Raw genomic sequence first — 10,829 nt, 5'->3', positions numbered from 1 at the left:
GAGAACACTAACACACACACACACACTCACACACACACACACACTCACACCTCCATGCCCCCCACACACACACACTCACACACACACACACACTCACACCTCCATGCCCCCCCCCACACACACACACACACACACACTCTCACCCACTCTCTCAACTCTCCCTCCTCACAGGCCGTGCTTGACAAGACGGGCACGCTGACGGTTGGATCGCCACAAGTCACGTGCGTGCGCGTGCTCGGTGATGACGACACGTGGATGGAGGAGGACACCCTGTTGAAGCTGGTGACGGCTGCAGAGGCAAACAGCTAGCATGCCCCTGGGCCAGGCGATTATGGTGCACGGCGGCGCTGTCTCCCGCGACGGACTTCACAGACGGTCTCTGGTCGGGGCATCTCAGCAACCTTAGACAGCAAGCCCATTGCCTTTGGCATGCCCATTGTGGAATTGGCATGCCCACGCCATTAGCGGCAAATAGCGGCAGACGATGCACGAAGGCGACGAGACGCGTGGCTACACGGTTGTTGGGTGCTCGGCAGACGGCAACCTCCTGCCCAGGCTACGTTTGGTCTCGCTGACATGTGCAAGCCCCAGAGGCGAAGAGGGTGGTGCGCCTGCTGCGCCCGCACGGCCTGACCATGGCCATGCTCACGGGCGACAAGGAGGGCACTGCGCGGTCCATTGGAGGCAGAGGTTGGCATCGACAACGTGTTTGCAGCAGCGTGTTGGAGCTGCAGGCGAAAGGACGAGGCAGTGGCAATAGTTGGCGACGGCATCAACATTGAGTCCGAGGACGTCGTTATGATGATCAAGGACAACCTGCTTGCTGGAGGTGTTTTCTGGCCGTGCACCTGTCGCGTGCGACCGTGCTCCGCATCCACTACAACGTTCATCTGGGCCGTGTGTGCAGGTGGTGGACACGGCAACGCGTGCGCTGCTGTTGCATCCTTGAACGACTCCGCTGACGTTTGTGGCTTCGCGGCTGTGCGGAAGCAGCCATCCACTGGTCGTGGCCAGTGGCCACCTCTCCAGCGACTCCAACGACGGAGTGCACGCGATCCGCCAAATCACCAGCGCGCACGTCTCGGAGATCCAATCCATGGCAACAGCCACCACTTCGTCACTTTCTCCTGTGCGCCTGTGGCATCATTTTGGCGAGGGCCATGGTTTGATCAGCACCATCAGTGTGTTTGCGAGCAGATACCAGCACCTGCTTGTGCCAGAGGCCTGTGTTTTGGGCGGTGTACAGCCTGACCTCCTCCTTCTCCTTGTCGTCGCGCGTGTCCCTGATCTACAGCCCTCTTGCAGCAGGGCACGCGTGCTCGCTGCCGGGTACGGTGGCGCAAAGTGTTTGGAACGTCAACGACCCCTGCCGTGTGGCCGCTGTGCCGCCCTCCGTTTGGTGGTCAGCGCAATCGATCAGAGGCAACAGCGGGGGTGTGCACCAGCTCCGCAACGGGGAGCACGTCCTGACCACGTACACCCTGGAGCAGTGGAACATGACAAGTGTTGTCATTGTGCTGTGGAGCACGCGAGGCTGGCAGCCATCACTCAGCACCACGCCGGCCAGTGCCAGCTTTGAATCAGCCACATCAACACGCGACGCCAAGCACGTTCTCCTGTATGGCCGAGCTTCGCGGTGCCGGCTGTGTATTGTGTGCTCACAAGCTTCAACAAGGGCAACACCACGGCCATCACAATCCGCCTTGTTGGCCATCTAGATTGACCCAAGACACGATGCCTGGTGCTGTTGTCCTTGTCACCCACCACGTCGAGGCTGTGCCCTGAGCTCCCAATCGCCTCGCTCGTTCAATGGACGTGGGCAGCGTTGCTAAGCTGCAGCGAGCCGTGCGCATGTTCCCTGCCACCGTGAGCAATGCCGTTCAGGATGCCGAGACAGACACGCCTCTGCCTCTGTTGTCGATTGCGGCCAACAAGGCCAGCCACGCGCCCTCACTCCGTGCCATCTTCAGCACCACCAGCGTGCCCTAGCTCAACTGCAGCACAGAGCAGGTGTGTGAGGCCATCAGGGCCTTCAACCTCGGAGGGCAACAAGCCCTGACAGTGAAGCCCTGGTCATTGCGCGTCGTTCCTGACGCACACCCTCGTAGCAGACGTCATTCTGCTTGTGCGCACGTTTACAAGCGAGCTTGCGCTTGCGACCTCCACCGCCGACAAGCAGTACAACCACCAGCAGCGAGCATGATTGTCTCACTGAGCCAGACAGGCCATTCATCAGCGAGATGAGCAGCCATGCGTGTTGGCACAAGCTGCAGAAGTTGTCTGGTGGGCTGGCCAAGCTTGAGGACGCTGGGGCGCGCGTGGTGCCACTTGGCGCGTGCAGCTGGGTTTGTGAATGATGACGCTGGTGGACAAGGGCGACGCAGAGCTGTTTGGCAGCTTCATTGTTCGCGTGAGCGCCAGTTTTATGTGGGAGGCGGCGAGGTGGTACATGATCACCGTCGTCCTCATCAGTGGCAAGGACGTGGCCCAGCTGCTGCTGGGAGTTGGTGAAAACAAGTCGGTGGTGATCATGCTGATGCTGGCTGATTGTGGACATGGTGCAGGAGGTGCGGCAGTCACGGCTGTTTGGAAGCGACGAATGTGGTGTTGGTGTTTGTGGTGCGTGGCACGTGCTCTTCCCAGCACGCACTCTTCCCAACACATACTCTTCCCACCACGAACCCTTCCCAGCACGCACACACGTTCCGTTCCTCTGCGGTACCACCTGCACCCGTTCCGGCCAGCGCATAATCCTGACCATCTGCTTCGACATGCGCCACTTCCTGCTCTGCTCGTCCTCGGCATCAGCAATTTGTCCGGGTGGACGTCGTTCCAGTTGCTGCTGCTCAACGACGACACGTTGTCGGCCAACGGCCTTGCTGCTCATGTTCAACAACGTGCTGCTGGTGGACTTTGACCTGGACACCTTTGACGGCGACTACAGTGGTGGTGCTCGCTGCTGCGCGCCCCGCTTGTCATTTCCATGGTGCTGAGCCTGCTGTTTGGGCTCACGTCGGACTGCGCAGACATTGAGTTGCAACTGCTGCGTGGCTGACGCAGCAGGAGCAGGAAGGGGATAGATGTGCGACGCTTCTTTCAAGCGGTGGTTACACGTGAAGTGGCAGGGTGTGCTGTATGCGCTGAAGAAGGAGGTGCAGCACAGCGCGTGCAGAACAACGTTGCCGACCATCATAGAATGAAATGTGACATGCCTTGAAGTTGATGGGTTCTGTTGGGTTGTCTTTGCGTTGGTGTTGGTTTATTGCTTGCACTTTGCGTCGTTCCAACCCCGCAATACATGCATGCTGACGACACATCCACGCACGCGTGCACAAGAAGAGTCAGCAAGCACGCACACACAATCAAGCAAAGTGGTGGTCCATGAGTTCTCCAAACGACGGTCACTCACGCGAGTTCTGCGCCATGCGGTTGTACGTCAGCGACTGGAACCACTCGGGGATGGCTGTGCGGAGGTGTGTGTGTGTGTGTCGTGAGAAGAGAAGGACGCGTCAGTAACCAATCCAAACACACACACATGCATACTGTACACATACACACACATGACAACACACACACACACACACAACTCGACTCACCATCTTCTTCACCATCATCAAATCGCAACCGCTTCCCATCCTTCATCAGGTTGCTGATGGTGGCGAGGATCGGTCCCCGATACTCGCTCCCCTTCTCCCTCTCCTGCTCAATCAGATCAGGTGGTCGCTGCGTCCCCACCTCCCACATCAGCACGCCAAAGCTGCACACATCTGCCTCAAAAGCTGTACTTGTCGCCCGTCAGTGCCTCTGGCGCCATGTACTGCGGCGTGCCCACCCCTGCCGTCAGTGTCATGTTCGGCATCGTTTGCAGTCCGGCCTGCTGGCTGTACAGGGGATCATGCATGGCTTGAGGACAGGCGTGTCCTTTGCTGCTGATTTCTGTCACGCGTGAAGCACTGGCGAATGGACCCAAAGTCCGTAATCTTGGCACGCAGCGACGATGATACCAGCACGTTGCCGCTCTTCAAGTCCCTGTAAAGTGGATGGTGGATGGGTGGGTGGCAACAAACACGTGCCTACACACACACACACACACACACACTCTCTCTCTCTCTCTCTCTCTCACACACACACACACACACACACACCGATGCATCTGTTTGAGGCTGTGGATAAAGGCCACGCGACTCAGGTCACTCACAACATCAGAACATCGCGCAGCAGTTGCAGCTTCAGGTCTCACAGTCGTTGTCTCAACGCTTCTGTCGCGTCATGTGCTCACCAACGTCGATTCCTCGCCCACGTGCTTCGTGGCGAGAAACCGTGAGGAACAGTACACGATTGACGTCAGCTCCAAGGCTCCAGGGCACGAGCCATCAGTGATGCTTCGCAGGGTACACTGGCCAGCACGCTGTTCGTCGCTATCAGCGCGTCGCACGCGTGTGTATGAGGGGAGCGGTTGTGCGCTCGTGAGGACGGCAGTGCATGCCGTGTGTGGTTGAGATGGGCTGCCTTTGATGGGTGTTGATTTCTCCTATTTCTCTCTTCAACACCGTTGCTGTTGCACCCAAAGGCGTTCATCATGCGTTGGATTGATGACAGATCAATCATGGTGGAAGAAATGGTTCGTGGACGCAACTGTCCCGTGGCGAACAGCTCATTGAGCGTTGTTTCCAGGTGCCTCAATGTTGTGTCCACCTCTATGCACACAACGTGCAGTCCTGCAAGATGGTGGTGTTGTGAAACGGATGTGGAGAGGTGGAGATGTGGTGGTGTGGAGGTGTGAGTCAGTGGCAGCTGCAAGTGCGACCGTGAACAGAGCAGAGGGCACGTTGTGACAAAGAAGCAAAACGCGAGGATAACAAGAACACAACAACAACATCAAGCACACACAGACACACACACACACAGACACAGACACACACAGACACACACAGACACACACAGACACACACACACACTCACAGCATCCTTCAAGCAGCCGCTGCCGTCAACATGGGTCACCGACAAGACCGACAAGCCTGCCAAGAACAACAAGAACAACAGTGGCAACTGCGAGAACAGCGCCCAGCGATGATGAGGGCGAACAGCAACAGCAGCAGCAGCAGCAGCAGCAGCAGCAGCAGCTGGGAGAGGAGGAGGTCGCGGCATGTCAACACCAAGGGAATGGAAGCAAGGAAGGTGGAAGAAAGAAAAAGCACACAAGAGAATAACAAAACAATCCACCAGGCAAGGAAAGGATTCCCACTTTTAGCTGGCTTTGTTTCCTTCTGCGCAAACACTTTCCTTCCTTGCAACTTTTGGCAACACACGCAAGTTGGCCAGACTGCAGAATAGAAAACATGAAGTGGGGTTTGTTTGTTGTGCTTTGTGCTGTCGCGCACGTTGGCTTGGGCTGGTTGTGGATCAACAACAGCACTGTCGCTTCCACACTGCACACCACATCAGTTCCTGCTACTCCCATCATCATCACCCGCACAGACAGCGAACCACGGCGTGATTCCAAATGTGTGCTGCAGCTGCTACCTTCTTCCACCTCATCGTTTACTTCCAAACGATGATAACCACTGCCAGTGACACAAACAAGGACGCATGCTGACACCCAGAACAGCAGCAAGCAGCAACAACCGTGAAGGCAACTTGCGCAGTGTAGCGACATCTCTTTCCTGCACTCCGTGCACGGCCACACCTCACTTCCCTTTCCTTCATCGTTATCATCATGGACGGCAACCTTTCTTCGTGCTGCACTGGCTTGGCAGTGGATGCAACCACCATGTCTTGTGAGATCGACATGCAGCATGTTCGCTTGCCCTTTCTCTTGTCGCCATGCTTTCTTGCAGACAAGCGTGCACACAACTGAACTGTGCAGTGCAGCCATCTCACGTTCGCTGTACGTGCACCTACCTGCGACCACCCCAGTCCTCTTTCAGTGCGAGTGCTTTCGTAATGACAACACCATCCACAACCAACTCACTCAGCAGCTCTCTCGAGCTCATACACGTCGTGCTCGATGCGTGCATGCGTGACGATCTATGCTGCACGCACACGCTGGAACAGAGCAGCATGTGGTGGCTGTTGGCCAACACGCACCTTGGTGCTGACGCTGCGGGAGGAGAGCAGCAACTGCAACGTGGCTATCCGAAGCTGGGACTGGACGATTGACGCGCTGTCTGTGCGCCAGGCAAGTGTGTGGAACGTTGGTGGCCGCGATAGACGGCAGCACAGCGCACTGTCACTCACCCCTCTTCGCCGCGCAGAGGCGATGCGGGCGTTTGCGGACGCTGTATTGCTGGCATCCTCGCACACGTTGCAGCTGCTCCACGAGGGCATGCACGTGTTTGTGCGCAGGTGGGAAGGACGGCAACGTATTCTTCGCCACATGCTTCGCCACATGATTCGCCACGTGATTCGCCGCATGATCCGCTATTCTTCCTGCACCACGCGATTGTCGACAAGCAGCTGTGGTACGACTGGCAGGTGACAACGCTTTGCAACAGCAACATGCCAACATCCGGCAACGATGCTGCACATGGCGCTTGATCCGTTCTGGATCACGATTTGCTGAATCTGAGGAGGTGCCGGACAGCGTGGCATCAACTGTGCGTGTGTGGTGTACGTTGGACCAGGGCAGAGCCCCGCCGTGCAACGAGACGGCCTGCGGCGGCACGCCTGGGACGGGAGGGATACTGCGTGAACACGGCGTGGGTGTGGTGCGGTGTGGTTGTGAGGACGTGCCTGTGAACGAGAACAACGCATGCAGCCACTGCAATTGCACTGCATTGTGTGACGTGCAAGCGTGGCAACGAGCACACTCATTCACTGGCGTACGGCTACACGTGCGTGATGTGCACCGCGTGCAGCGTGATGTGGATGAGCGCATCCAGAACAGGACGCATCAACCGGCCACTGCAGCCGCTGGCAACATGGTGGAGGAACAGCAACTGCATGCGGCGTGGCAATGCACGAACGATGCCGCGTCAGGACAGACGAACCGCAACGAGTACGTGCGTGGTTGCAGTCGGTTTTGCTGCGGGATACATGAGCCTGTGCTTTGATGCTGGAGAGTACATGCAAGCGAACTGACTGCAAGTGCTGAAGACACGACGCTCATTGTGTATGACACGCCAACCAGTGCTCTCCAGGATCCGTTGCGTGCGAGGACGCGACGACGATGCGACCCCACGTTGGGTGTGTGTTGGTAATGACATACATGTGAAGGTGTGCGCCTTTCCACGTGCACATACAAGAACTGCTTCTAGGCTTCTGTATGGAGCACACCTTCATGTGTTTGTGCGCGTGTTTGAGTTTGTTCATTGAGGGTAAACATTCCACTGGTAGCCACACTATGTGAAGGTGACCAACAGAACACACAAGACACAACAAGGGGGGGGGGAATGACATGCGCAGCGATCGAAACGCAGGGTAACACACGTAAACAAAGGTTGGCAACACATGGTAAGCAGGCAAGGAGAGGGAGCACACCATGAGAGTTCAAACAGGTACACACACACACACACACACACACACACACACACACACACACGCGCGCGCGCGCGCACACACACACACACACACACACACACACACACACACACACACACATGCGCGCGCCCCTCTTCGCCAGTTTTAGCATCCTGGATCCATCACGAGACACGTGCCAACGCGGTATGGGATGCCGTAAATCAGACCGTTGTCTGCAAGCACACCTCCGTACCATCTGGCGTCCCCGGCAGGGAGTCCGCTGATGCTGTGCCGTGTGGCTCGGTTGGTGATGGGATCGATGATCAGCGCCTTGTAATAGTCGCGAGGGATGCCAACAACAAACCCATTCTTCGCTGCCACGGCTCCATGCCATTTCTGGTAACCCGAAATGCCGCTGATGGTGGTTGTGTCAATCGTCTTTGTGTTGGGGTTGATGATGAGAACAGAGCGCGAGTCGTAAGGAATGCCGTGGATGAACCCGTTGCCGCCCAAGGCGGTGCCATGCCACTTGCGCCCACCAGAAATGCCTGTGATGGTTGTTGTGTCTGCAGTTCGCAACTTCGGGTCAATGATGAGCACAGACTTTGAGCTGTAGGGGACAGAAAAGATGAGCCCGTTGCCAGCCTGGGCCGCCCCTTCCCACGTGCCACCACTTATTCCAGCGATGCTCGTTGTGTCAACAGTGTTGGTGCTTGGATCAATGATCAGCACGGCAGGAGCACTCCTCGGGATGCCGTAGATGAGGTTGTTGTCCAAGCGCAGTGCAGAATTGTAGGACCCGCCAACACCTACGTCTGGGATCGTTGTCAAGTCGACCGTGTTGGTCGCTGGATCAATAATGAGCACAGGGCGCTTTCCATTCGGCAAGAAGTAAATGAGGTCAGTGTGGGCAAGCGCCCCTCCATACCACTGTGAGTAATTGAGGTTCTGTCAGCAGTGTTGGAGTTTGGGTCGATGATGAGGATCGCCGTGGCAGCGGCAGGGATGGCGTAAATGTGGCCATTCGGGGCCAAGACGCCCCCATTCCATTTGTAGTCTCCAGAACCAGCGGAAATGGTGCTCCTTGCAGACGCTGGGCAGGACGCGGAACGGAAGACGTGGAGGGTGTTGCCCAGTGTTTGAATCGCCAAGTTTTGGGCTCCAAGCATGTCCTGCTGAACTTCAATGAGCTTCTGCTGCTCCTGCAGCCTGGTGTACATCTGTTGCACATCCATTCCGTTCACAAACACTGGCTGCTGGTGAGGATCGCTCGTGTTGATGTGAAACGCGCCCGCGCCGTCCTCCTCCAGCACCACGTTCCCTGGGCACACGCGACACAGCGCTCCCACCACAAAGACCGCCAGCAGACCTCGTATCATGACTGATGGTGGGAGAGTGGGTGGGTGGTGTTTTGGTGAAAACGGACGATTGGCGATGTGCTCAGTGGGGTTTCTTGGATCTTGACTCTGTTGAAGCGTTCAGAGAGGGTTGTCCAGAAGTCCGGATGTTGTGGGTGCTCCACACAAGAGCACGCAGAGCACGCAGACGTTCCATGACATAGAGCTGAGAGAGTTGGGACAGCTCGCTCCTCGTGCCACTTCCAATCCTCACAACTGGCATCCGGACCAAGTTTGCCGTCAAATCGAAGCACGGAGATGTGTTGTGAGAGCACGATGTCCTCCGCGCACAAAACAAGCGTCAATTCGTTCATCGCAAAAGATGGCGTCAGTGAAGTTGGCTAGTTGGAGGAGAGGCGTCCGCGATGGTCCACGGAGATCCACAACACCCGAAACACGGTCTGGTCAGCGTTCCAACATCAACGCTGCAGCGTAGACAGCCACTAATGGACGGCAGGGGCGTGAGGTTGGTGGTGGTTGCTGAGATTGGCAGCTTGCTTGCAGCTGCGCAGGTTCGGAACCTCTCCTTGTACTGCGACACGATGCTGGTCATGCTCGTCAAAGAAGCTGTGACGCACACGCCGTCAGCACTCAGCCACAAACGCGTGGATATGACGGGTGACAGACATGCTCATCCCACAGCAGACCAAGATCTTGTGCACCCTTCTTCATCTGTTGTGGATGTGACAATAGACAATGATGGAATGATGCGACGGTGAGGGGAAGGGATGCACAGTGGCGCGAGATGGACAACGATGCGGTCGCTAGCGAAGACACTTGCGTGAGCCATCACACACACACGCAACACACACACACACACATACATGGAAGCATACAGTGCGTACCTGAACAAGGTCTGGTGCTGCGTTCATCGCATGCCACGCCAACAGAATCCTGCTCCTAGCAGTCCTGTGGCCTTGCCGAGTGTCGCAAAGGATCTGTACACGAAATGTAGCTAATGGAGCAACAGCCATCAATGTCCACAAGTACAAGTTCCACATCCTCATGACCCCTGAACCTGTGCGTGAGAACACAAGTGACTGTACATGTAAGGATGTGCTGCGTCCGCTCACATTATGAATAGGGTCAAAGGGCTAAAGGGTTATCCAGTCACACACACGCGCGCACGCACACACACACACAACCACACACAAACACGCACACACACGCACACGCACACAAAACGCACGCACACGCATACAACACGCACGCACACGCATACAACACGCACGCAAGACTCACACACACACACACACGCACACGCGCGCACACACACACGCACACACATTCGCAAGCACACAAAAACATTGCCTCACCGAGCAAGGACGACGTCTGCTTGTGGGAGACACTTGATGTCTACCACACCATCGTGATGCGCAAGTATGGTGCACAGCTCGTGCAGACCCATGGGATACGCGACAATGCGCACGTCAAGTCCCTGCTGTCGGAGTTGTGCCCACGACGTCAGCGCTGCTGTCCTTGGGTCTGCTCGTGGGATTGTTGCTGCTCACACCGCCGAGAGGCATCTGCTGCCGTGCTTGCTGTAGGCACCTCAACCCCCTTGCCTTGCAACCAACCGTGTTGATCCGTGTGTGGATGTAGTGTGTATGTGGATGTATGTGGGTGCACGAAAATGCGTGATAGACAGAGAGACAGGGGGAGTGTGTGTGTACGAGAGTGTGTGGAGTGTGTGTGTATGAGTGTATGTGTTTGTGAGTGCGAGTGATAGAGAGTGTGTGAGACAGGCAGACAGAGCGAGAGAGTATGTGTTTGTGAGTGAGTGGACGCGCGTGCTTCCTTCTCCTTGCTTGCATGCAAGCACGTACAAACACAGGACGTGGGCGCATACGCATGCACCGAGGTAAGGCACTCACATAGTGGTTGCATCCATCTCATGGAACACAGCGACGGCTGTGAAAGCACGTAACACACCATCCTTGCTCTTGAACATGGTTCCCGGTTTCAAGTCCGCAT

At 56.5% G+C, this 10,829-nt stretch overlaps 7 protein-coding genes across 7 annotated transcripts; 3 read left to right on the top strand and 4 right to left on the bottom strand.

The window, feature by feature from the left end:
* Window positions 1–484: 484 nt before the first annotated feature.
* Window positions 485–1,989, top strand: PTSG_06476 (uncharacterized protein; the record flags this gene model as incomplete). Its single annotated transcript, XM_004991801.1, has 5 exons — window positions 485–560; window positions 586–690; window positions 716–1,116; window positions 1,221–1,618; window positions 1,824–1,989. The coding sequence occupies 5 exons, from the start codon at window positions 485–487 to the stop codon at window positions 1,987–1,989; spliced, it is 1,146 nt and encodes a 381-aa protein (XP_004991858.1).
* Window positions 1,990–2,240: 251 nt separating this feature from the next.
* On the top strand, window positions 2,241–3,224 carry PTSG_06475 (uncharacterized protein; the record flags this gene model as incomplete). Its single annotated transcript, XM_004991800.1, has 4 exons — window positions 2,241–2,345; window positions 2,375–2,567; window positions 2,745–2,887; window positions 2,945–3,224. 4 exons carry the CDS (start codon window positions 2,241–2,243, stop codon window positions 3,053–3,055), a joined length of 552 nt encoding a protein of 183 aa, XP_004991857.1. The 3' UTR covers window positions 3,056–3,224.
* Window positions 3,225–3,401: 177 nt separating this feature from the next.
* Window positions 3,402–3,830, bottom strand: PTSG_12446 (uncharacterized protein; the record flags this gene model as incomplete). The annotated part of the gene is made up of 2 exons (XM_004991799.1): window positions 3,597–3,830; window positions 3,402–3,463 (listed from the first exon to the last, which is right to left on the bottom strand). Exons 1-2 carry the CDS (start codon window positions 3,742–3,744, stop codon window positions 3,402–3,404), a joined length of 210 nt encoding a protein of 69 aa, XP_004991856.1. The 5' UTR covers window positions 3,745–3,830.
* A 63-nt stretch (window positions 3,831–3,893) lies between these two features.
* On the bottom strand, window positions 3,894–4,578 carry PTSG_12445 (uncharacterized protein; the record flags this gene model as incomplete). The annotated part of the gene is made up of 3 exons (XM_004991798.1): window positions 3,894–4,029; window positions 4,284–4,418; window positions 4,565–4,578. The coding sequence occupies 3 exons, from the start codon at window positions 4,576–4,578 to the stop codon at window positions 3,894–3,896; spliced, it is 285 nt and encodes a 94-aa protein (XP_004991855.1).
* Window positions 4,579–4,606: 28 nt separating this feature from the next.
* On the top strand, window positions 4,607–7,080 carry PTSG_06474 (uncharacterized protein; the record flags this gene model as incomplete). Its single annotated transcript, XM_004991797.1, has 8 exons — window positions 4,607–4,621; window positions 4,965–5,138; window positions 5,446–5,505; window positions 5,838–5,887; window positions 6,055–6,169; window positions 6,311–6,474; window positions 6,624–6,707; window positions 6,858–7,080. The coding sequence occupies 8 exons, from the start codon at window positions 4,607–4,609 to the stop codon at window positions 7,078–7,080; spliced, it is 885 nt and encodes a 294-aa protein (XP_004991854.1).
* A 543-nt stretch (window positions 7,081–7,623) lies between these two features.
* Window positions 7,624–9,169, bottom strand: PTSG_06473 (uncharacterized protein; the record flags this gene model as incomplete). Its single annotated transcript, XM_004991796.1, has 3 exons — window positions 7,624–8,306; window positions 8,387–8,839; window positions 9,085–9,169. The coding sequence occupies 3 exons, from the start codon at window positions 9,167–9,169 to the stop codon at window positions 7,624–7,626; spliced, it is 1,221 nt and encodes a 406-aa protein (XP_004991853.1).
* Window positions 9,170–9,755: 586 nt separating this feature from the next.
* Window positions 9,756–10,806, bottom strand: PTSG_06472 (uncharacterized protein; the record flags this gene model as incomplete). Its single annotated transcript, XM_004991795.1, has 3 exons — window positions 9,756–9,873; window positions 10,172–10,358; window positions 10,788–10,806. 3 exons carry the CDS (start codon window positions 10,804–10,806, stop codon window positions 9,756–9,758), a joined length of 324 nt encoding a protein of 107 aa, XP_004991852.1.
* Between the last annotated feature and the right edge of the window lie 23 nt (window positions 10,807–10,829).

This window comes from Salpingoeca rosetta, assembly GCF_000188695.1.
Source record: "Salpingoeca rosetta unplaced genomic scaffold supercont1.18, whole genome shotgun sequence".
Classification (NCBI taxonomy): Eukaryota; class Choanoflagellata; order Craspedida; family Salpingoecidae; genus Salpingoeca; species Salpingoeca rosetta.
The sequence above is the reverse complement of the archived record's forward strand: the minus strand, read 5'-3'. Positions and strand labels throughout refer to the sequence as shown.